The sequence below is a fragment of the Nyctibius grandis genome, chromosome 4, assembly GCF_013368605.1.
Source record: "Nyctibius grandis isolate bNycGra1 chromosome 4, bNycGra1.pri, whole genome shotgun sequence".
In the NCBI taxonomy this organism is placed as follows: Eukaryota; Metazoa; Chordata; class Aves; order Nyctibiiformes; family Nyctibiidae; genus Nyctibius; species Nyctibius grandis.
In genome coordinates, this window is record NC_090661.1 from 39,165,378 (window position 1) to 39,192,145 (window position 26,768).

Below are 26,768 nucleotides of genomic sequence, written 5' to 3' on the forward strand. Positions count from 1 at the left end.
ACTTGCCTATTTTTTGTCCACTGAAACTATAGGATGGATATAATTATATGGTGAAAGCAGGGCTGGAGATTTACTAATTTCTGTTCCTCAACATCAGAAGAGGTCTGGTTTTGAGAAAACACTAGATAGCTGCATCTCAATGTGAGGCCTTGAAATTCCTGTCTGAAAATGCTCTGTGTGTGTGTGTGTGTCATTTTCACCTATCTAACCATGTGAAAATCTTTATTAAATCTAAAGCTTAGGAGCCCTGGGCCTTCTGTTCTGTTGATTCACTGTAACCTGTCTTTTCTTTTTAGGCAGAGTGGGATGAGACAAGTTCTCCATAGACTCATTCTTAGAAGTTTACCTAAGAAAGCCTGTGTTTCATCGTGGCTCTGTGCTGGAGAAGGAAAATGGCAGTAAACCTGGATAGGGAAAGGGAGGCTTACTGTCCCATGGCAGGAGGTGTGACCTCCTTATTGGTTTGAACACAGCCTGAGTGAGTCTGCTCTGAAGATTAAGGAAATCATGGAGCAAGATGCCATGATTTTTTTTTATATAAATCACTGACAGTTTAGTTATGTTTCTCACAGGAAAACAGTCCTCTCTTTCTTACCGGAAAGTGCGAAAGAGGTTGCAAACAGCAAAATCTAAATCTGAAATGCAAAGTAAATACCTGGTTAAAAATGAGGACAGATTTGCATAGGGTGTGTGTAAATCAATGCAGCCCTTGAGCAATTATGACCTATGTGAGAAATTACGTGGGTTTCACAGTTATCTAGAAAAATAAACTGTAACTTCCAGTACCATAGCAACACTACTCATAATGCTGAATTGTCTTTTTCTTAAAAGCACAGAAATAAATTATGCACAATTGTAGGTGTTCTACAAAGTTTTATGAATGATTGAATTTATCTCTTTCTCTTGCTGTGTCACAAATTATTTCCTGCATCATAGTCAAAAGTACACCATCTCTAATAGATTCTGGAAAATATAGTTATGAATTGAACATTTCAGAACATGAAAATTTTTGCAAGATCTGTGGGTAACCACTTCAATTTTCTGTGGGATAAAAGAAATTGAATACTGTAATCACAACTTTATAAAACTCAGAGCTTTTGATTCTTAGAAAATTTTGATATTACAAATTTGATTTTGCTCCATTTTGGAACAGAAACATTACAAAAATCTAATGAAATGCTCATCCTGGAAAACTTTTTGTTTTGGGAAGATTAACAAATGGTGTTCTGAAAACAAAGCATGCTCCTCAGCACTGAGCAGATGCTGTTTGTTAATAACAGTTGTGGAACTCATAAAAATGCCAGTTTAAATCACCACCTGTGAAACTCCAGATGTGAACAATTGGGATGGGTCTGGGAAACTATTTGGTGTCTATGGATCGGTATTTTCCAGTGGAAGTGTGCAGATCTATAGACTAGACTAACAATTCTAGACTAAAAATTTAACACTCTTGAATGTTTAGAAAACTTAAATTCACTTGAAATTTTTTTTAAAATACTCAATGAACTCTACAAAATATGTCAGATTCTTCTCTCAAACCATGATCCACACGTACTAATGTCACTGACGAGATAACTCAATAGCTTTTACCAAGGGCCTTACCTGGGAAAAGTCTCAAATCATGTGGAATTTAAATATATTCTCCCGACACAGACCATTTAAATCACCTCAATAACCTCATAGAAGAGGATTCGTAGAGAATAGGAGTTCTTATGGAACTGTCTATTAAACATTGTTTAATAATTCTTTTTGCAGACTGTCATGAAAATATACACTAATTATAAAATACATGCAGAAATGCATGTATTTGCACACACATGCATATGTGTGTGTACGCATTTATACCTTATATATCTGTAACTAACTTAATATCAAATATATTTCATACATTTTTATTGTAACTGTAGGACCTTTGAATGACAGAAGGATAAAAAAAACCTCTGCATTTCTTACTGAGCTCCTGCTTTTCACTTCCGTTCACTGACATAGTTTACTTTCAAATCAATCAATCATTTGACCACCCTAGTTATTTCGAGGGATTGTTTCAGCCTGACGTCTGAAGGGATGCTTTAATGTAATGTGAATTCCCTTCTGAACTGGTGAGATGGGGAGGGAGAGGACAAGAGTGAGGGACACCAGGAATACTGAAGACATATGGTAGTGTAACAATCAAAGGAAAGCAACTCTGCTCTGCATTACGTCACTGAGCTGAAAGCAGCTGGGAGTATAGGGATCCAGCATTTGGATGAAGACAAACATAGACAAGGCAAAGCAACGCAGTAGATCTGAGAAAAAATGCTTGATGTAACGCATCATACTAAAATACTGAAGCATGGTTTCTCATAAATAATTATTTTTTTCTTACGGAATACAAGAAGCATCAAAACGCTGTTTAGAGTTCCAATATAGAGGACTCTTTTCTTATTTTTTTTTTTTTTTTTTTTGCTCTTCTGGGTATTCTGAAGCATTCACTAACTTTCTCGTAATTCATGCTCTGCCATTAGAGATTTAGAAATGTTCTGGTGTAAATAAGATCTTACGGGTTTTTAAATTCTGACTCCACTGAAGTCAGTAGGAATTGCCATTAGTACCATGAAAATTGACTACCATGGGATGGAGATATTAAGATATGAATTTAAAATAAATGTATTTTTATTTTTTTAAAATTCATAATTATTATTAAATTAAAATAAAATATATAATTAAGTTTCTTCCAATTACAATTTGAAACTCCTTTTGATTTGTAAGGAAAAGAAGAAAGTAAGTTTTGCCAAACTGAGTCTCACCAATATTCTATATTGGTTCTAGCATAGTGGCTGCATAATTGGCTGGTATTTTACCACAATGCACTAATCCATTATATAGGACTGCATATCTTTTGGAATATGTATCTTTGAAAGAATAGGTTCTTGGAAAAAAAATATCATTTTTTTATCAGTGAAAGAGTTCATTTTCATTCACATATTGAAATTTTTGTTATGTTAGTATGTGCATATTTCTTTGCATCTTTACAACGGGTACTAAATCTGATTATATGCAATCCTTCATACTCTTCCATGTCCAAGGTGTTTTTGAAAGACTATTTCTTTAGTGAGTATGGAACCTTAAAGTAGACTATAATGGGAATCCATATGAGATTTGCTCACAAATTTACACTTAAGCCATCATAGTTCATGCAGCTGCATTAATAGATGCTTTAGTAGCATGTGAGTGATCTTTTGAGACTGATGGAAGAGAGAAGAGAAAACCAGGAGACTGGCAGTAGATGATCTGGCTCCTGCAATATTTTACTTCTTTTGTACTTCTTTCCAGAGCGTGTCAGTTCATAAGGATTTGATTCAATGACATTTTACTTCTAGCTGCAGCCTGTCTGCAAACAAACCAGAGTTTAGTCTCAGGAGTTTGCAAGAAGTGCAGACCCTGCTGCGTTGAGAGCTGTATATATGCCAGAAGTATATGCAAATGTGACTCAGTATATATGTCCAAATTATTTCCAAGGAAACTGATTTGAGCCATTAGTTTGTTCACAAGAAGGTCCTTGTGGACAGCTGACAAGACCCCCATGAAGCTTGAGTGATTTTGTCTGTCAGGGAATAAAATGTTCTGTAAATAGAAAAGTATGATACTTGAAATTTGTTTTTTAGTTAAAGCAGTTACATGTAGGTATTTTAAATTCTCTTAGTTTAAAACATTTTGAAATATTTACTTAATTCCTGCCCCCCTCATGAATCTTTCTTATATTACCTCCCCTGGCAAGAATAGTTATAGAAATAAGAAGCCTACAGACAGTGTAAGGATAGCATAGTTATAGAAAAAGGAACGCTACAGAGGGTGGAAGCAAGGACAGGTAGCCTGGGAGGAATACAGAGAAACTGTCTGAGCAGCCAGGGATCAGGTTAGGAAAGCTAAGGCCCTGATAGAATTAAATCTGGCCAGGGATCTCAAGGGCATCAAGAAAAGCTTCCATAGGTACGTCAGTGATGATAAAAGGAAGACTAGGGAGAGTGTGGGCCCTCTCCAGAAGGAAACAGGAGACCTGGTTAGCTGGGATATGGAGAAGGCTGAGGTACTCAACAACTTTTTTTGCCTCAGTCTTCACTTGCAAGTGCTCAAGCCACACTGCCAAAGTTGCAGAAGGCAAAGGCAGGGACTGGGAAAATGAAGAACTGCCCACTGTAAGAGATCAGGTTTGAGACCATCTAAGGAACCTGAAGGTGCACAAGTCCATTGGACCTTATGAGGTGTGTCCACGGGTCCTGAGAAAACTGGCAGATGAAGTTGCTAAGCCACTATCCATCATTTCTGAGAAGTTGTGGCAGTCCAGTGAAGTTCCCAGACTGCAAAGGGAAATCATAACCCACATTTTTAAAAACGGAAAAAAAGAAGACCCAGGGAATGAGTGGCGTTCCTCAGGGGTAAGTATTGGGACTAGCGCTGTTTACCGTCTTTGTTGGTGACATGGACAGTGGGATTGAGTGTGCCCTCAGCAAGTTTGCAGACAGCACCAAGCTGTGTGGTGCAGTCAACACACTGGAGGGAAGGGATGCCATCCAGAGGGACCTTGACAGGCTTGAGAGGTGGGCCCATGCAGACCACATGAAGTTCAACAAGGCCAAGTGCAAGGTCCTGCATGTGGGACAGGGCAATCCCAGGCACAAATACAGGCTGGGCTGAGAATGGATTGAGAGCAGCCCTGAGGAGAAGGAGTTGGGGGTGATGGTTGAAGAGAAGCTCAACATGAGTAGGCAATGTGTGCTGCAGCCCAGGCCAACCATATCCTGGGCTGCATCAAAAGAAGCGTGGCCAGCAGGTCGAGGGAGGTGATTCTCCCCCTCTACTCTGCTCTCGTGAGACCCCACCTAGAGTACTGCATCCAGCTCTGCGGCCCCCAACATAAGAAGGACATGAAGCTGTTGGAGCGAGTCCAGAGGAGGGCCATGAAGATGATCAGAGGGCTGGAGCACCTCTCCTATGAAGACAGGCTGAGAGAGTTGGGGTTGTTCAGCCTGGAGAAGAGAAGGCTCAGGGGAGACCTTCTAGCAGCCTTCTGGTACCTGAAGGGGGCCTACAGGAAAGAGTGAGAGGGACTTTTTACAAGGGCATGTAGTGATACATTACCCCTTGTCCTAACAAGGGGTAATGGTTTTAAACTGCAAGAGGGGAGATTTAGATTGGATATTAGGAAGAAATTCTTTACTGTGAGGGTGGTGAGACACTGGAACGGGTTGCCCAGAGAAGTTGTGGACGCCCCCTCCCTGGCAGTGTTTAAGGCCAGGTTGGATGGGGCTTTGAGCAACCTGGTCTAGTGGGAGGTGTCCCTGCTCATGATGAGGGTGTTGGAACTAAATGATCTTTAAGGTCCCTTCCAACCCAAACCATTCTATGATTCTATGATTGCATGAAATTCAGCATGACATATGAGCCCTCTCTTAAAAAGCTCATGAAAATTCATAGATTTATTCCTTCTTTGCTGATAACTTTCCTTGATTTTCTGAAAAACTTCCCATTTATACCAATCTTCAGTGGTAGATATGAAATCCTGAAGCATAATGGAGTCTTAGTATGATCATAGGGATAACTATTTTGTCTGTTTATGCATTACAGAAAGCCCTGAATTCTGTGCACTTGACACCTTGCTATTCTCAAGTGTGAAGTGTGTAGATGCAGGCTGTGTTCCATCCTCACAACAAGGAACACAAGTGCTTGACCTGCTATTGACAGTTTTGACATAAACACTGTTGACCACATATGAAGGGTGTGCTACCTGTTTCTTGGCAGCAAAATGACAGTGTGCTTGAATTGCTGCTTTCTCTTGTGAAGGACTGCGGTAATTTCTACATTCAGATATCATACATTTGGGAAGTCTTTACTTTTCAAACTGTAGGAAAAATGCACTTTCTGTGGTGTGAAACACTGGAGTTGTCTTTTGAAGGAATTTTATTTAAGAAAAAAACACATCTTATTAAGATGCACATAGCAGCTGACTGCAGCTAGGATTGTACTCATACAGTGGGGGGAGAAGGTACACACAAATGCTCATTTTAATGAGAGAGAAAGTGTAGGTGGAAGCAGATGACCTAGATGATTTTATGAATAAAAGATACAATCTGATGCAATCATTTCATTAATACACACATGGCACCAAATGAAAACAGAGCATAGCAGATGGCTGTGAGAGGTCTTAAAAAGGCATTTTCAGTTTAGTAGCTAATGACTTAGATTTCATGGACTACCCCAAATACTATCAGAAAGGAAGCGCTTATCATATCAGTCTTCCAAAGAAAGTTCTACTGCTTTATGAAAGTGACGCTGAAAAATCTCTCTTTTGTGACACTAGCTAGAGAATGCAGTCACAAGGCAGATATGGGGCAACATGTTTCACAAAAACTTCTAAAAGAAAAATCCATTATTTTCTTTAGTAATAGCTTACTTTTTTAAATTAAAAGCTCTTTCTTTGCTTCCAGTTTGCTACAGTTGGTGGAAACAGAGGTCTGCAATATAATAACGAAATACAGTCATTCGTCGTGCAGTTTTGGAATCTACATATGACATATATTTATTTGCTGCAATTATGGATCTGCTGTGCACAAACTGAAAAAAAAGATCATCGAGGAAGGTCGTTGGGATAGTACTAAAAATATGTAGCTTTATTTTAAGATAAAATCTTTGGAATAAATTTAGGATGAATGTATAACTAAAAGGACATAGTACTTGGGGAAGATCTGTGTAAGATCTGGATTCTGTTTTTACATTTGTAAACCTCAGCACAGAAAATAACAAAGTAGGGGAATACGATTGTTTGGCACACTGTCTGACGGCAGGTATGGCACTAGCCACATGGCTTCTTTACCCCACCCCAGTCATGCCTCCTCATCCAGGCTGCAGGGGGTCTGACAGAAGAGCCAAATGTGTCAGCTCTGCTCTCAGTGTGATCCGCTCCATACTTGAGGAATGTGCAGCCTGCGAGATATGACTGCTCTCCAGATCCTTTACAAAACCAGATCAGGGCAGAAGGGCTGGATTTCTTAGAGAGAATCTAGCCTACAGCTTCTTACTGACAGATTAACCTCAGTTTGGCATCAAACTGAGGTCACAGACAGGCTCATTCTTCAGATCTAATCCAAGATCAACTCAGTCTATGTTATTTTATCATGAATTAATATTGCGACAGTGGCATCTTGGAACACAGGCAGACTCTGAAGTTTTGTTTTTGCAAAGCTTGTTTGACCTCCTGTTAAGAACGACAGAGTTTACACTGAATTTTGTCTGTAGAGGAATACTCATTCTCTTCGAACGCAAAGCTAAACAAACAAAAATACACCCTCCCACCCAAAAGCCTATGCGTGGAGTGGGAAGCTCATGCTTCCTTTGTACGCAACTGACAAAAATATATTGAACAGGACAGGCATGGCCCTGCTGCAAAATGGTAGTGCTTCTTTATTAGGAAATGGTTCTTTGTAAGCCGGGAGACATAAAGCTTTGATAATCCTGAATGCTTGTGAATGAAATGTAGGCATGGTTTTCTAACGTGAATACCATACACTGCAATACACATCCACAGCATTCTTGGCAGCTTGCTGCTCTGCAAATCCTGGCTTTACCATAGGCTGAAGCATTCAGGAGAATGGTGTAAAACCTACGATGAATCTTTAGAAGCTGAAAATCTTATTTCTACAACTCTCTCTTACAATCATGACTATACATAGTCTGAGCCCTTTGTGATTTAGACAATTTGTCAGATAAGTCCACAGGTTGCTGTTATACATGTAATGGGTAATAGAAATGCAAATAATTCCATTCTTTATTGTCCTGGTTTGGCTTAAAACAGACCAATTTTCCTTTCAGTGATTGTTACTTTCAGCTAAGTCTCTTCTAAGTAACTGCACTTTCTGAAACTAACTGCATGTTTTGCAGACAGTGTCTGCTTCCAGGACTGATAATGCTCAAAGTTTGTAGTTATCACTGAGGCACCGGTAGGGACGTTATGCAGAAAGGCTCTTGCTGTACTTAGTCTTAGAGAAACCAAGGTCACTGCTAAATTCCTCACGGCTTACGAGTGAAGAGCTGTAGAAGGGTCACACCTGCAGGGAGGAGCAGACAGGGCAGGTGACCCAACATTGACCAACAAAGGTATTCTGTCCCATACACGTCATTCTCAGTATAAAGCGGGGGGAACATGAGGGTCTCGCCCCTTCTGCTATGGCCAGTGTCCGAAGAGGACTCTGTCTGTTTTCCTGCTGCCCCTGATCCCGATCCGTGCATCCCTGAATCCAGTTCCTGACCGTCGCTGGGCCCAGCCTGGACCTTCCCGGAGCCTGCCCTGCAGTGCCGGTGGTGACGAGGCCGACATCAGGGGAGCTCGATCTTGGTTTTGTATATATTTGTATATATTTAATTATTTCCATTATTATTATTATACTCTTTTTCATTATTATAGTTTATTAAAACAGTTTTAACTTTCCAACCCATAAGTCTTCCAACCCATAAGGCTCCATGGAGACCTTATAGCAGCCTTCTAGCACCTGAAGGGGGCCTACAGGAAAGATGGAGAGGGACTTTTTACAAGAGCATGTAGTGAGAGGATGAGGGGGAATGGTTTTAAACTGAAAGAAGGTAGATTTAGGTTAGATATTAGGAAGAAGTTCTTTACTGAACAGGCTGCCCAGAGAAGTTGTGGATTTCCCCCCTCCCTGGCAGTGTTCAAGGCCAGATTGGACGGGGCTTTGAGCAACCTGGTCTAGTGGAAGGTGTCCCTGCCCATGGCAGGGGGGTTGGAACTAGGTGATCTTTAAGGTCCCTTTCAACCAAAACCATTCTATGATTCTATGAAGTCTCTCTCCCTTTTCTCTTTCCCCTTCCCCTTCTGGGGCAGGGGGGAGAAGGGTTAATAGAGTGAGTCTGCCATCGGTTTAATAGCCAGCCCAGCCTTAAACCATCACATTTATACAGCTTTCACTGTTGCACTAAACACTCAGAGAACATCACCATTGGTTCTTATTACTTCTATTTTGACAGTAAGTCAGGGCTCAAATTAAGAACAGCAATTCATAGTTCCAGAAATTGTACATATAAGTTTGAGGTATATCAAACTCCTTTGAGTTTTCCAGTCACTTAAAATGTATGTTAGCATCATGAAAGAAACTCTCACGCTGAAATTATTTTTTTTCCCCCCAATTCACTCAGGTCTGAAGCTCAGTAAACTTTCTCAAGTCTAAGGCCAGGTATCCTGCATGTGAATAGAGTTGGGGGGTGTATAAGTTTACTGTTAAGAAAGGAGAGGTCAGCTATTTTCTTACTCCTGTAAGAGTAGGCCTGAATGTATTTAACTTTAAACCATATTTAACTCAAAAACAATTTCATCACCATGCTTACATATTTGTAACATTCACTTATTATATTTCCCCTCCACATTTCCACAGCTGAGCTACCAGCAGCAAGTAGAACTCATCACACAAAGCAAGCACTGATTAAGTGTTCATTGGTAAACCAGTGTTTGATATGATCAGAATTTGATTCCTTTTTATTTACTGGTCCTAAAAGCTCAAGTAAGTGTTTTTTTCTATCCCAACACTAGAGAACAGCTGTCCTTTGTAGAAATTTGAATATTTGTCTGTGAACCAAAATCTCCTCTCCTCTCTTCAGTAATTTCAATCACAGGCTTTCCCTCTCTGTTTGGTTTGCTAAATAGGATTATCATCATTAGCTTCTTAGCATATTCCCTGCCCTCTCTCCTACACATGCACTACTGCTTCCTCTACTGCTTTGATTTCTCTCATTTTCAGATCCATCTGCAAACAGATACTTTGCAGTCCTTATGAAACACTCAGTTATCAGGGTAGATACATAGATACTACAATCCTCTCAAAACAAAAGAAACAACCTCTTCTTTTTAGTTATGGTGCTGCTGCAGGAGCAGATTTTACAAACAACGCACAAAAAGCAAACGCAGGAGTTGTGAGAACCAGCTTTCAAGCAGCATGCAGTCAGATTTTAAGGAAAAACAGCGATTATTCAGTCTTCCAAGTAATTCCCAACAGTATGGAAAGAAAACCATCCAGGTTGTCGAATGTTTCTTCACAAACTCTTGATTGGGAGAGAAGAAAAATCTACCAATTTTTGTGCAAACAGAGATATTCACTGATCTTCTCTTATTTGATACTTTACTAATTCAAAGATTTGGGGACCCAATCAGGCAACTGACCCAATATCACGTGAATCAAAGACCATCTGTGCACTCCAAATGAAAAGACAACAAACCTTGGGGTGTCTAAAACACACAGATGTCCTCTGCACAGATGAGGCTTGGTGTCCTCTATTCAGAAAGCACTTAACATCATTAATATAAGACAGAAGTGGTTCATGAGAGAGCTGAAATAAACCAAAGGACTACACTGTTTACAACGGCCTGAGCAGTTCTGCTTTTGAAAGAGACTGATTTTACTGAGTTTGGCAGTAGGAGCGTTATGATCAGACTGACTAGAATTTTTCTTATGTTGCTTTTTAATAAGATTAGTTGAGCAAAAAGAACAGTAGGTATGAAGCTATACTCGATCCTTATGGAAACACACGGAATACATTTTACACTACTCCACCAGAGAACAGATTCCAGTTGCTGCCAACGCTTTGTGTGTAATTGTTTGGTGGTGTTTCAGGTGTAGTCTCTAAGGGTATCTGTAAAATAATAAATATTTTAAACACAGTATAGTAGATTATGGGAATAAAATATGTGGACTGATTATAATGCAGGGATTTATTCAAGATACTTTATTCTTGTGCTGTTTAGAGATGCTTTGTGTGAAGGTTTCATGTCTTTCCTAATACAAATCCCATCTCAGTCTCAGAATTCTCTGAAATGGCTATAAATACGTTTGATTTGTCCTGAGTGATTCTTATACCTGTAATCAGGGGAGAATAAAGATGCAATTGTAAGTACAATATCTTTCAAGGGTAAGCAGTTTTAACAGGTGAGGTTATTGCTGTATGACACCGCTGTTTTGTGTGTGGCAGAAAACACAGTCGCTCTCGAGGAGGGAAGCAAAAACTAGCAACCCCCGGGAATCCCCCCGGCAGCCCCCGGCAGCCAGGCGTTCGCGGCTGGAGGGGCCACGCTGCCACAGTCACGCCCTAGAGCAGCTTTTCAAACCAGCAGCCGAGGGCAGCGCCCCTTCCCCGGCGGGGCTCCTCTCCCGGGCGGGCCGGGCCGGGCCGGGCCGGGCCCGCCGGCGGAGCGCCGGGCTGTGTGCCGGCGGGCGGGGGCCGCGGGGGCAGCGGGTCCCCGGCCGGGGTGCTCCGGCGAGGAGGCACCCGGTTGCACAACGAGCTTCGTGCCGGCTGGGGCAGCAATTCCTCCGCCCTCCTTCCTCCTCCTCCTCATGTATTTATTTCATTTATTTCATTGCATTTATTTATTTATATTCACCGGTATAATAAAAATGAGAAAATCCGAGCGCTGCTTTTGGCTGCTCTCCACCAACCTGTCAGTGACGCAAGCGGAGACTACTTAAAGGCAGATTAGAGGCAGCAAGACATTAAAAGCCAACCTTCCTCTCTCCACGCCGCGGGTCCGCCGCGCCGCGCCACGAACCGAGCGGGCCGGGCCGGTGGCGGCCGCCGCGGGGCCCCCAGCCCAGCTCATCCCAGCCCAGCCCAGCCCAGCCCAGTACAGCCGATCCCAGCCGAGCCGGGAGTTCTCGGCAGGGCTGCCCCCCCCAGCCGCCTTCCGGCCACCGGACTGCGGGCGGTAGAGAGGGGTTGCTCTTTTGTTTGTTTTCCTCCCCCTGCAAAAAAAAAAAAAAAAAAAAAAAAAAGGAAAGGCGGGGGCGGGTAAGGAAGGAAGAAGTGCAGAGATCCTCTCCGCTTGCCAAAGTCTTTGTCTCCGGATGAACAGCGATGGGGGAATGGACCATTCTAGAGAGGCTACTGGAAGCTGCCGTGCAGCAGCATTCTACTATGATAGGGAGGTAAGGGCTACGGGGGGAGCTACGGGGGATACGGGGAGGATCCCCTTCTGTCCGAGGGGGGCTTGCCGGCGGGTCGGCGGCACACGTCGGGTCCCGGCCGTGCGGGGCACCGTTCCGCGGGGCTCTTGCGGTGTGTGCCTTGAGTGCGCGCGTGCGTGTGTGCGTGTGCGGTACAGGTCACCGAGGCGCGGGGACACCGCAAACGCCGCCGTCTTTGTCCCCGAGGAGCCACGGCGCAGCGGGAGGCCATCGGGGTCCCGCGGCCGGAGCAACCCCTTGCCGCGCCCTCCCGTGCTTTCGGGGGCCCTAACGCCCGGTGTGACCGCTTTTTCTCCAAAGAGAGGTCGGGGCGGGGGGGAGCGCTGACCGCCCCCTGAGATTTTTGACAGCGGCGGATTGGCACGGCCGCACATGGCCGCGCCGAAGCGATGCCGCGCAGGCTGCGCGCCTCTTGCGCGGGAGCGGGGCCGCCGCCGGCGGTGGCTGGTGCCGGGCGGCCGCCGCTGGTCGCAGGCGGGAGCCGGGCTGGGTGCGCGGCGGCGCGGGGCCCGATCAGCACTGGACAGCTCCCGGCCGCGCCGCGGCGGCGCGCACTGACGGGCTTCTCTGTTGCAGGATCCTGCTGACCGTGGTGGTGATCTTCAGGATACTCATTGTGGCCATTGTAGGGGAAACGGTGTACGATGACGAGCAAACTATGTTTGTCTGTAACACGCTGCAGCCAGGCTGCAACCAGGCTTGTTACGACCAGGCTTTCCCTATTTCTCATATAAGGTACTGGGTGTTCCAGATCATCATGGTGTGCACTCCCAGCCTTTGCTTCATAACGTACTCTGTTCACCAGTCTGCTAAGCAGAGGGAACGGAGGTACTCCACTGTCTTCCTCACCTTGGAGAGGGACCAGGATTCAATGAAGCGTGAGGACAGTAAGAAAATCAAGAACACGATTGTCAATGGGGTGCTGCAGAACACTGAGAACTCCACCAAAGAGACAGAACCAGACTGCTTAGAAGTGAAGGAAATCCCCAATCCTGCTATCAGAACTACAAAGTCAAAGATGAGGAGGCAAGAAGGCATTTCTCGATTTTATATCATTCAAGTGGTCTTTCGAAATGCCCTAGAGATTGGATTCTTAGTGGGACAGTATTTTCTGTATGGATTCAATGTCCCTTCCATGTACGAATGTGACAGATACCCTTGCATTAAAGAAGTAGAGTGCTATGTCTCTAGACCCACTGAGAAGACGGTATTCTTGGTATTCATGTTTGCTGTCAGTGGGATTTGTGTGGTGCTCAATTTGGCAGAACTGAACCACTTGGGCTGGAGAAAGATCAAAATGGCAGTGAGAGGAGTACAGGCAAAAAGGAAATCCATATACGAAATCAGAAATAAGGACCTGCCAAGAATGAGCATGCCTAACTTTGGCAGGACTCAGTCAAGTGACTCAGCTTATGTGTGAGGCTGTGACAGAACTGAAACACTGTGCCAGGTGGAATAGACCCTGACACCATTAGAGAAAGGTACATTGTTTAGGCAAGCATTTTATAAAGCCACCAAGAAAGCCATTAAGGTATCGGATCTGCACTTACTGAACTAGCTGCAAAATGCAGTGCTATGTAAAAGACTAAAACACAGCTATAAACCCATGCTTGATCTAGCCTTACAGCACAGCTACTATTATTCCTACTTTTCTTTCTAATGATTGGGAACGGAGCGGCTTTTCGGTCGTCGTTAGGATAAGTTCACAGTTTGGACTGTCTGACTAATCGTTGTAAATGTGTAGAATGTTCATATTAAAAATCTGCAATGATACTCTATATAGGGTGGGATGGGGGAAACTGTTGCAATGTGCAGATGTGAGCATGTTTTAAAAGGAGGGTAATTGCACTGTAAGGAACTTGACCACAGCTCAATCAGGGTATCTGTGTTCACCTATCTCACAGATGTCTTATATTATTTTGCTTGTCTAAGTCACAGAGTTTATTCCCAGTGTATATTACTAGATGTTTTCTATCATAGTTTGTGCATCAATTAGTTATGCTCAACAATAAATGCTGAATATAATTTTGCTTTTTTTTTTGTTTGCCTATCCACACACACACACCAGAGACCTTAATCATATTACATTAGTTGTGGTCTGCAAATTATATCAGTGCATTTCAGTTCATTCCCTAATAGTACATGAATAAGATGGAGTTGGTTCATGCCAGCCAAGTTATGTATTTACCTACAATTACTTATGATGACACACATACCAAAGGAACAGAGTTCATCGCTTTTAACTGTGAATATATCACCTTCTCTCTGCTCTTATTTATATAAGTGCCATACTTGAAAGATCTAACTCTGTACTTAGTCAAAGGGTTGTCTTGGGATACCAGCTGGAATAAAGTGATTTTATACTCTCTTTTGTTTATTTTATGCTATTTGTTTAGTCATTGCAATGGTGTAAAAAGCAGCTAAAATCTCTATTGATAAATAAAGTACTTGCCTTTTTTTTTGTAAGCCAGAGAGATTTGTTCTTCCTTATCATTGTATACAATTGTAGAAACATACAGGGTCAAAATAATTGACTTACAACACTTTTTCTTCAGGGTTTAAAGAGTCTTGTTGATACTCTAAACTCTAACTGACAAAACCTGGGGAATCAGGACTATTCGTTATGTCTGTGTTTTCCTCCTTAAGGAAGCTTTCTATGTCTTTAAAGCCTGATCCAAAGCCCACTGACACCAACAGCCTTCTTTCTGCTGACACTAAGGGTAACACAGTTGGCTGCCAAGGTCACTCTGAGAATAGCCAGAGTACATTTACCTATAAATGAAACAATTGCAGCTTTTCATCGGGGAATCCAAACAGTAACCTCAGCTTTTCTGCCTTACAGCTGATTCAAGAAATACACTGTTCTTGTCCCATCAACTTACTTGTAAGACACTGGGGCAGTCACAAATAAATCTCTGTTAATGGCAACCATTTTAATATAGGATACTAAGTTTTTCTTAAGGACCTTGCTTAATTCCCACTGAATTCAACAGAAAATACCCGACTGGCAACGGCAGGAGTTGGATCAGGACTAAAAAAACCATACACGTGCATTTCTAACTAAATATTATCTGCCCTTTAAAGAAAAGGGCCAAAACGGTGCTGGAAAATTTGTCTATAGTTTATAACATAAAAAGGACACAGGGGCTCAGAGTCAGAAACAGCCTTTTGATTGTATTTTACTTCAAGCCTAAAAATGGATTTTATTGTATGTTGGCTTGGAGATAATGCATACAAATCTTTTCCTCTTGGCTTACAGTAAATAACTTAATGTTTCATTCTTGTGGTTTGCCAGCAGTGCCACTTAAAAAAATGTCGATTAATTGTTAGGTAGTGTATTCATTATCGCTTCCATCTGTGGTCTTATTTTCTTCCACTGCAAAACATAGAAAGACTTTGAGATGTATCATGTTTTTAAAGATTTAAAAATATTTTTTCTTATGTATAAAATGAACAGTTTTTCCAATTTGATTATAGAAACCTATAAAGATGGATTTCTTAAATGATTCTTTGAGATATAAATGCACACTGATACTGCTAGTTGACTGCATGCTCACTGGAAAACTGTATGTTATTTTTAGAAGGACAATATGGCAGCTAAAATCTCCATCTGCAATATAACAAGCTTCTGAAGATTATTATTTGACACACAAACCCAAGTCTGATTTTCATTTTGCAGAGTCCTGGGATGGTTTGCAATCTCCTGTTGAATAGATATTGAAGGAAAAAATGTTGTTTGACAGTCATAAGTGTTGTTTTAATGTTGAAGAAATGGGAGTTTGTGTGCAAAGGGCTTGATCCAGTGCCAATTAAAATTGAAGGAAAAAACTCATACTGCATTCACTGGGCTTTGGTTCAGGTTCAGCATAATTTCCTGTTAGGCAGAAGCCCTAATGCAAGTTATTTCCAGTGGCTGCATAACAGTGTTTAGTCAAACTCTAGTGAAGGTGCGTCTTGAGAGCTGTAAGATTTTAATACTTTAGAATTCTTTAATACCTTAGAACTTTAATACCTTTAGATAAGACCAATAAAGGGTTTGTTTATAATAGTCAGTGCCAGTGACTCAGTTCATTCTATTATTTTGTACTCCAGTAAGTTGGGATTTTTCAGAATTTTCCTAAGAGAAATATATAAGGAAATGCATATGTTAATTTATGCAACAGGATCAGCAATAAACTAGGCAAAGACTCATATTTTGATGAACAGAAATGTCATCCTCCGTATTTACACTAAATAGAATATGGCTTTTCATATTTCAGAAGAGAAATGAAATGGTGTCGAGAGATCAATTGTTCTAGCCTTCCTTTTCAATTGTTATTTTTCATTTCTTAACAACTACTTATTTGTCATGGACAAGAGAAATATTGCAAACACTTTTTTTGTCAATGTATCATGTGAGATTAATATGATTAATGCTAGTGGACTGTTTGCATGAAAGCTGACTGTTTACAGAATAAATGCTTTAAAATTGTCAAAGCAATGGAAAAGTGTGTTAAGTGAACAGAACTGAGTGAACATGAAGCTGAAGGGCACGTTACTGGCCACTTAGGTCTTGTTCCTGCCTTGATGAAATGAATCAGTCTTGCCACTGACATATGGAAGAATCAGACATTAAATATGAAAATTGAGTTAATGTTTGTTTTATTCGTTGTACATCCTGTTTTGTACTGGTGGACAATATTGTATGTCATCATATGTGCAAACATAAAAATGATGGTCATTAACCTCTTATGGAAAACTGCAATAGAATTTAATATACTATTGACTCCATGGAATTTTAAGATTTACATAAAATAATGATATTATTTCATTTTTACTTAGGCTTGATTTTGTATTTCTCGAACCTGTGTGAATTTCAAAAATTATTTACGTAGCGGTTTTGAATTTCACTAGGTGTATATAAGTTGCAATGAGGTTTTATAAAAAGATTTTTAAAAAATTAGGAATTCTTTTTATATATATAGCTACATTTTTACACGAGGGAAGCTGAATTGACTGTTCCCATAAATAGTTCAGTCTTAGAGACCATTGACTTTGAAGAAATATAAGGGTTTTCATCTTTCTTAGGGAAAATCTGAGGAACTAAGAGATCAACTGAGATGAATGAACTACAAAAGTCGTGAGACGGATTTTAGTTTGTTTTACACTAGAGAAGTCAAAAACACTCAGAAACTCCAAAGCAGGCTCAGTGCCTGTCCTGCATTGTATCTCATAGGACAGGACATGGCTGCTGCTATGTAGAACCATAGGAAAAGATGTATATAAAATGTTAAGGTTAAATTTGAGGAAGAATTCTTTTCATCCACATCTAAAAGAATATGTCTCTTGTAGGGTAAGAGGATGGACCAGGTGGACATTGTCCCTGCATCCTCCTGGCTTTATTTTGTTTGAATATATATGTTCCTCCTTGCTCCTTCAGTGAAATAGGTTAGAGGCTTTTGTTTGGTGTATAAGTAGAGAAATGAGAATAAAAAATTTGAGACATCTGAGGAGAAAACAGGCATAGGTTTTCCTCATTTAGAGTCCAGTCTTGTTCTTCATGAATTCTTTTATGAGACTTTGCTTTCTGTGGGACCAAGTCAATTCCCAGCTGGGGGAAAACTCGGTTCCATTATTTCATGAGATTAACGGGAGAGATTACAGTATTCCTGTATTGCACACCCATCCCTTGACATTTTGGGATACTTCTCCCAGAAATTCTGTTTTATTTGTTTCAGAAATAAATGAAGAGCTTTCAGAAAACTTACTAGGTTAGTATTAGTTACTAACACCAGATTCTAAACCCCACCATCCTCTCAATGAAACTCTGATAATATCTCTGTGAAGAAAAATTGTACTAGAAAGTGCTTCATATTATGTCTACTAAAATGTGCTAAAAAAGTCAATCAGGAGTCAGCAGACCATGAAATAAGTGTAGATGTGTAGTATTCCATAGCACTGCATTAATAATAAACCATACATATACATGTATATATATAAATAGGTAAATATGTGGAAGATTGTTATAAGAATTTTATGTAAATTATATTACTGTGTTACAGATTGAATTTCAGAGATGGATACAGAAGTAGTCACATATCCAGAGACAGTTAAAAACTGTGCAAGTAATGCATAGGCATGTATTCTTATAACTATGTGTGATGACCTGACCGTCTATTTAACATGCAAAAAACCCGAACAATCACCCTTTTCCTGTGAAATTCTGGGGCTATGGGCTATACCAATTGCTTTAGCAAGTTTAACTGAGCAGCTGTGTATCTAAGTTGTAGCTAAAAAGAGCCCTGCCTTCATTACATTAAAATCTATTAGCTTTTTCCTAGCGGTGACTGAAATACAGGATGAATCAGATCTCTAGCTTGTGGAAATCCACATATACAATGACTCTCTCATGCCCCCTCAAAGTAAGAGTCTCTCTGTATTCAACAGAGTGTGAAAGAAAGGTAATTTTCTACCCTCTACCCCTCTATGTGGTGTGGCTAGAAAAGACAGACAAATGTTACCAGTACCGGGAGAACAATTACTACATTTTAAAATGATTAAGCAATTCTGGACTTTCAGGTTCTTTCACTGAAAACAGCATTTGCTACATATTATTTGTCTAGAAGGATATTTAATGGTACACAATTAAATGTAATTTTCATTTTTGAAATATTTTATTAAGTTTCTGATGCAATCGTGATAAATGTTTTCATATTTTTTTCCAAAGAAGGGTCAAAGGATTGCTGATGGCAATCTATTTTTTAAAGAGTGTTATTAATAGTTAATCCTATATTTTGAATCTATCAACAAAATATTTTTTTTGAGGAGTGCTAAAGTAAATAATTATTTGTACCAGTAAAGCAGCATTGCCTCTGGAAGAGATGGTTTCCTTTTCAATAACAAGTTTTATTTGTCAAATCTATAAGAATTTTTTAAGAAATTAACATTGAGCAGGGATTTTATAACATATTAGAATTACAAGTTGTGAAGTGATAAGATCAAGGAAGCATATATAACAGCAAAATTGGGAAAAAAGTAAGTGTAGGTATTATGAAAAAACAGGTAGGCTATGGATTTCTTCTTCTCATTATGCAGTTTAAGCATAAAAGCATATTCATAACACATTCATGAGCAAATATACAAGATTCCTTGCATTATTGCTTATGTAAGCAAAACAATTCTAGAAATTATTTACAAATATTTTCCAGCTTTTCTTTGAGGAATCTAAATGGTACATTACACTCTCCAAAGCCATCATGAATACTAATGGCCCTAGCTTCCCCCCTAGCTTTAGTGAATTTAATATATCTGAAGGTCTTTAAAATGCACCACATTCTTCACCACTGGTCTGCAGTGATAACCATTCTGCCATCAGAAAATTTGCCCATCAGAAAACAGACGGTACTTGACACTGATGTCTAGGGGACTTAGATGAAGCGATCAGACTTAAAGCTTCGCATTAAAGGGTGACTTGTGATGAACACGCATTATGAATGGAGTTACTGCATGGCCAGAACAACTTAAATATAAAGGGGCTTTCACATTTGCACTGCATGTGATGTACTAGAGATTCAGGTGTTTTGAAGAAAGATAATGTCTTTAGGAATTTCTTTACTTTCTCCTTTGAAAAAAGAAAACAAAACCTGCTCTAACAATGTCCTTTGTGTAAGAATGTGTATAATTCTGTATAAGTACAGCTTCTCAGAGGGAAGAGTCCACATCTGACATTGTAAAATGCCCACAAGCAAGTGTATTTGAGCAATATTTAGTTTACATATATATAGAAAGAATGCATTCAACACTTTACCACCATTTTCTCACATGCAAGTGGGAATATAATTTGTAAGAGAAAGGAAATAATTTGTTGTATCTGCTATATATTTGTTGTAATTTCCCCAAAGTGAAACACTTCATACTTCTATCTCATGAAACTATTGAGGTTTTGCTATTTATAAAAGGAGTGGAAACACATTTCTAAAAAAACTTTAATATTTTTACATAAATTTCACAGCTGCTTTGTTTTTTTCTGTGTGGTGCAAATTTTCTTGATGTATTCTTCAATTTAATATTCTGGTTATTATTTGGATTGTGTCTCCAGAGATGTGTAATTTTTCTGTTTTTGTTTTTTTTTAATCATCATAATTAACTGAGATTCTGCATGTATTTTAAGGTATTGTAATTCTTAAAGAGTGTCAGCAAATATAGTCAGTCTGTTTTGCTCAATTTGCATTAGGCAGACAATTATGTATCATTGGAATTGTGCACTTTGGTTAAAAAAAAAAACAAAACAGAAGGTTTTTGTTTATCACTTTAATTATTACTCCATTTTAAGAAATTATGTCTCCTGCATTTATTAATGTAATTTGCATGTAAGTGGAGACTGAAAATTTTCTCTGCCTTCAGCTATGTGGTGTGCATCTCAGATTCTGGTTTACTTTTAGATCAGTAAAACCACAGTGTATGAACAGCCAAGGGAATCACAATGCTTAGTGGGACACATCAAAAAAAGAAGTGAATTTTAGAGTGACATTGTTCTTATAAATAACATCACACGTAAATGAATATATATCATTGTATATTACCTGCAGTCTTACAAACAAAAAGGCAGTGTTAGTTACTGCTGAGAGATTTTTGTTTTAAAACCATTAATTTTAAAATTTCTTGAATGGTTGTTTAAAAATGCCTTAACATGACGCAAAGATTGGAAAGTAATTGTGAAATTGGTCCATCTTTTTATGCTACTGAAGCACAACTGATAAATGCATCTGTGTTGATAAAAGACTGCTTTGCTTGTATGCATGTACTGTGCAACTTTGCCTAGCTGGCAGTCAAGAGAGAAGGGGCTTTAATTGTACGGTGTTTATTATACTGCAGTAAGAGCATATGCAGATGAAATATTTCTAGTATGATTTTTGAATTTGGCAGCATGACTCCTATTAACATTGGTGCAGGTTGTACAGCTGAATCTTAGTGTATTAAGTAGAAAATATTCATCTCTGCTCTTTGCTCAGCAACTTGACCTTTCTACTGTAAATTAATACAGTATTTTGAATTCACTTTAAACTAATTAAACTTTGAGGCCCTCTTTCACGAAAACACATATCAGGGAGAAGCTAGCTTGTCAACATGAGCATATGGTTATCTAAATTTAGCCTATTTTATTGAAAAGGTGTCAAATTCGATACATTGAATCTGTCACACCATTGGAATAGCAGCTTACACTTTGCAGTATTACAGGGTTTGTACTGATACACTGTGCCAAAGAGCTATGTAGCATTAGGTATTTGATTTCTCTCAGTACTGAAAAGACTATGAATTCCTTCCCCATTTGTTTCAATTACCTTCTGCTTTGAATCAAAGAGCAAAAAAGGAATCGTGCCGATAACACGGTCAGGAGGTCTGGCTACGCTGAAGTCCCTGACCATGCTGTCTCCCTAGCAAATGTCTCAGCTTCTAAAACAAAAATATAAAAATGGAACTGTGTTTAGACTGTCAGTCCTAGTCAAACAGGACTTCTGCTCAGAAACTTCCTCTGGTACTCTACTATAAGACTATGAATGATACTATAGGGCTGTGACAGCTACTGCAAGGCTGCTGCAATCCTGTGCGCAAATATTTAAATGTAATTAGCACCTGAGTGGTCACTGGTTGAACGCCTGTCTTGAAGATACTCTGTGGGTTGCATACCTGTTAAAAAGAGCTAAACACCCTAATTTTTTTTTGGCAAGCATCACTCCATGCAACTGCCTACCACAAGGTAAAAGTAAAAAAAAAAAAAGCAACCATATTTTCTCAAAGTTTATCCTAGGACAGTGGATCATATTCTCACAGGAACTAAAAAACACAAAACTGGCTCCAGTCTGTTCAGCAGCATAAGCAAAACCAATGGGAGAGAGAGAGAGAACAGGAAGAGCTGGCTTTGCCAGTTTTCTGCTGCTAAGGAGGAGTGGGGAAGGAAAGCTGTGATTACTGCTTGTCCTTGCCTTCACCTCGTCCTCACTTCTCAGAGATGGCTGTCACCTCACATATGCAGCCATTCCTCAGACCCAGCAGCTGTGGCGAGCTCTGTGGTTGTGCGTGTTCTTCTGTCCTGCCTGCTGGTGCCTTTGTAGGGACTGTAATGGGCCCAACAACTGAAAGACCCTGGCAGTGGGTAGTTCTTGCTTGTCCAGGGATGGCTTCATTGTTCTTCAGCAAGACATCAAGCATTTTCTTGTGCAAGACAGCTGCCTGCAATATCATGCCCAAGGCAAATCTTGATAATTCATACGTTCAATCCACAGTGCAAAAAAAGGGTTTAATAAACACAAGAGTTATTTTATGAAATTAAGGTTATAATTTCTCAGTTGCTAAGAGATATACACAACAAAATTCTTTATGTTGGAACATTCGTCTGGAAATGCTGACTCATTACAGAACTAATGCATATTTGAAGTTGAATTCTACCTAAGAAAGTGTGAGGATACTTCTCTCAATGCCAATTAGAAATCCTTATATGTATCTGAAAAAGGACATTATGTCACATGCAAATTAGAGTGAAGAGTAAAAAAAATAAGGGCAACATTTTCTAAAAGATTCCCTTTTATTTTCAAATAAAACACTACATATAAAAAAGATCTTCCTTCTTTACTAATGATGAGCACAATATGCAATTGTCCCTTTGCAATTTTTTTTTAATACTTTTTATAACACCTTCTTCTGGCACTCAGCATACTCAGAGCTCCAGGATAGTTCAACACTGAAGATGAACATACTTAAATACATAAATATCCACAAGTGAAGAAAGACAAATTTCAAAAAGTCTTCCAAAGAAGAAATATATAGTTTACTCTACTCGCTAGAAATAACTTGAACTGTTTTTTAAAACAGAATTTAACAAGAAAAATTTTAAACCAGTGTCAGGAGACACTAACTTACATTTTCTAAAGAATTGGCAGAGTGAGTTAGAATGTTGACTAAAAGCTATTTAACATATTGTTAGGTGCATATATATTTTGCTGGATCCAACAGCCTTGAGAGAGGTGAGGTTGCTGCAGTTCCACACCCCAGGTCCAAACGGTAGTGAGACTGAGCACGTAGTCCCAGTAGGCACATGCACACACGTGTGTATCACATATATACATGGTTGTCCACACAGATCAGAGAGACACACAGAGCACTCACATGGTCCTCATCCCGCTCTCCTCTCTGGCTGCGCAGGATGGAAGTGCACTAGTGGAAATGTATATATATATGTACAACGTGGATCCCTCCAGTAGCTGGGCTCAGAAACTCGCTCTGCCTAGCAGCTACCCCTGGCTCCCAGTCTTCCCAGTTGCTGTCACCTGGACATACAAGTCTCCTGAGGCTGCAGCCCCACACTAGTTGCTGTGCAGAGTCCACAGTCTCACACACACGCACATGTACACACACCCAAAGCTGGCCGGGACTCCCCTGGTCCCCAATAGCAAACCTCACTATGGTACTGACCTTAGAGACACACACACCCTGTCAGGTCTCACCTCTAGAGACCTCCAGCCCCACAGTTTCTCAAGCAGCAGGCTGGGACTCCCCAGCCCCTCTGATAGGCAGCTCCTGGTGTGACCTCAGCCTTAGAGACACCCACCCACCCTCCCCCTCAGCTCTTCAGCAACTTCACCCACTAGCTGTCTTGTCTGGCTTGATCTTCACTTGTGTACCCACACCCACATGTGCTCCAGTTGCTGGCACCCTCAGTTGGGGCAAAAACATCAAAAGGTGCTCTAGGCTTAGCTCATCTTGATTGGCTTAATACCCAGACCCTGGTGCTGAGGGTCTCCTGAGCCAGCCCTGGAAGGGGCCTAGACAGGGTAGCCCTTCCTTTGACTCTTTAACTTAGGTTTCCTCCTTTTTTTTTTGTAGCCGTGTACTTCTCTGGGCTTGTGGAGATGGGCCTATATGGGTTGATGGCTCCTGTGATGGCTGTGGCAGTTATTGGGCAGGACATTATTTAGACCTCCCCAACTGCCATTATCTCTCTGTCCTCTTTTGCGGGTGTGCAGATGAGCTTTGACCATGTAAAAATCTTTTATCAGAGATAGATGCAGTCTTTAGAATCTTTACTGTTCTTCTGTCAGAACTTATAACAGAAATGTATGACAGAAAAACTTCTAAAATTGCCTCAGCTGTATCTGTGTGAGATACCATAACTTATTTCAAACTGCTGAAGAAAGAGTTTTAACTAACATGGTAAGCTTCGTAAAGAAGAAGCTGAGCTGTGCAAATATGAAGGGTTGTTTTTGCTTATTTTGCAAGTGTAGTCAATCACTTTTTGTCATTTCTTTCCTCAACTAAGTGAAAGTATTTCACAGTAACTTGAGTGAAAGTTGGCTTCACATTTGTTAAGGAATTCAGTCCTGATGAGTCTCCTGAAGAGAAGAGGAACTGAGAGCTGGGCCCAGTGACTTCTTAAACCATCTCAGCTGATTCTTCTGCAATACCTGTCAGCACCCTTAGGTTCAGTTCTCATTCAGCAAAGCAGCTCCTTTCCTTCAATAGCATGTGCTAAATTGCTTTCCTGGATAGAGACATTAAGCTCTATGGCCAAATCAACAGAAAGAATGCCATGGCTTCTGTAAAGGCAGGAGGATCTCTGAACATTTAGGGTCATTTGCATCTGAAGTTTTCACCTTAAAGATGAAAAAAATTTACCTTTTATCTGTAGTGTAGTTTCCATGATTTTATTCTTATTGACAACTGTGTTACTGATAATACATACTGAAAACTTAAAATCCGGAAAAATTTTTACCATCTCTGATTTACAGCATCTGAAAAACATGAAGGGATGGATAGGCCTGTCTCGTTGCTTTTGTTCTGGTTTCATTCAGTTTATTAATCTAGCTAGTTCAAATGGTAGACTGTATCTCAGCCCTTACTCTTGTAACTCAGTCCCTATTCTTCAGCTCGATGGCTGTTGACAGACACAGAAGAAAGTATTTCAGAGCATATAAAACACCTCTCATAAACGCTCTGTTAGAATCCTGGCAATCGTCTACTTGAATAATTTTTCACTGTTTTATTACAGATGGCAGGTCTGAGTTTACTGTGAAACAGACAGCAGCTCTCTGACTCCCCTCTTGCAAAGACAGTGAAGTAAGTGCAGCATGCACAGAACAAATATGAGGACATAAACACCTGAATGAAAAACAATGTGCAGAAATGTTTGCAGTATATGTTGTCCATTGCTGTCTGGACACCTTTCACCAGTGTACAGAGGGAATAAGTCCATGGTAATTTGCAGAATCAGCGCAGACTCACATTTTCACCATGTCAAGTGAGAACCAAGTCTGGCACTGTTTTTACAACTAAGCAATGTCATAAAAATATAATTCAGATTAAATTTAATCTGTTGTGCAATTGTTATAGCTTTGTGTCAATATGAACTGTATGAAACTTCAAAATGAATGTGACAGCTGTCTTTTTTATTCTGGTCACATTTTTGGTCAGCTTGCTAGTTCCCCATTAAACTCGCACATGCATCAAAATGTTTATATATATTGTGAAGATCTGAGGTTGTATTGACGCCTTCTGTGTTTAAGCTGCCTTTTCAATCCATACAAAAGGAAACACTATGAAAGATCCTTTTCTTTGTACAGACATCTTCACCCTTCCCTTCCATGTGGACTGTTCTTTGATAGCTGCTTAGCCACAGGCTTATTTTGACTTCACTCAGGTGACTTTAAAAGCTAATGACAGAAACACTTGTTAAGAAAAGTGAATGGCTCAGCCCCGCAGCACAGCAGAACATCTTGTTACCATAGTGAGAGAAAATTCAGTCACCTTTATTTAAGGGTTACATTGTTCAACCACTAGTGTTGAATTTAACAGTTATTCTTATTTACAGTTACTCCACTGACCTGACTGTACTCTGAGGAAATGTATACATCTCTGTAAGCCATCTCCTCCTGTCCCTTGCTGTCACTCACTCACTCACTCACTCACTCTGAGGAGTATTTCCATGCTGCAGTTGCACAGGTATTCTCAGGTGCTGTTATGAGCCTGGCCGTGGTGTCAGGGAACTCACACAGCACTGTTAAAGTCTACTGAGTGCTATTCTCCTGAGGGTCAATGGCCTCAGTTTAAAAGAACTCGGTGTCATTATACTTCACTGCGGGCAATTTAGGGACTGTATCCTCTGTGATCTCTGGGTTTTCAATGACCCTTTGCATTTTGGTGGAACTACAATGTCATAAAAGGGGAAATGGTGAAGTAAAGCCTTTTTTTTCCTATTATTAAAAGACAGTGATAGAAGAAGAAGTCTCAACTGAAGTTTTATGAAAAATATATTGCATGTTACATTACAATGGAAGCTAAAATAACAATAAGCTCAAATATGGATGTTCTTTCATTGTAGCAACTTTTAGTTGCTTCTGTAAGGTTTATGTGTCCAGTTCTGGGCCCCTCAGTTCAAGAAGGACAGGGAACTGCTAGAGAGAGTCCAGCACAGAGCCACGAAGATGATTAAGGGAGTGGAACATCTCCCTTATGAGGAGAGGCTGAGGGAGGTGGGTCTCTTTAGCCTGGAGAAGAGGAGACTGAGGGGTGACCTCATTAATGTTTATAAATATGTAAAGGGCAAGTGTCATGAGGATGGAGCCAGGCTCAGTGACATCCATTGACAGGACAAGTGGCAACGGGTGCAAGCTGGAACACAGGAGGTTCCACATAAATATGAGGAAAAACTTCTTTACAGTGAGGGTAACTGAACACTGGAACAGGCTGCCCAGAGAGGTTGTGGAGTCTCCTTCTCTGGAGACATTCAAAACCCGCTTG

General features: G+C 40.3%; 1 protein-coding gene across 1 annotated transcript; it reads left to right on the plus strand.

Moving 5' to 3' along the window:
* Positions 1 to 11,889: 11,889 nt before the first annotated feature.
* On the plus strand, positions 11,890 to 13,419 carry GJD2 (gap junction protein delta 2). The gene is made up of 2 exons (XM_068399364.1): positions 11,890 to 11,960; positions 12,576 to 13,419. The coding sequence occupies exons 1-2, from the start codon at positions 11,890 to 11,892 to the stop codon at positions 13,417 to 13,419; spliced, it is 915 nt and encodes a 304-aa protein (XP_068255465.1).
* The last annotated feature ends 13,349 nt before the right edge of the window (positions 13,420 to 26,768 follow it).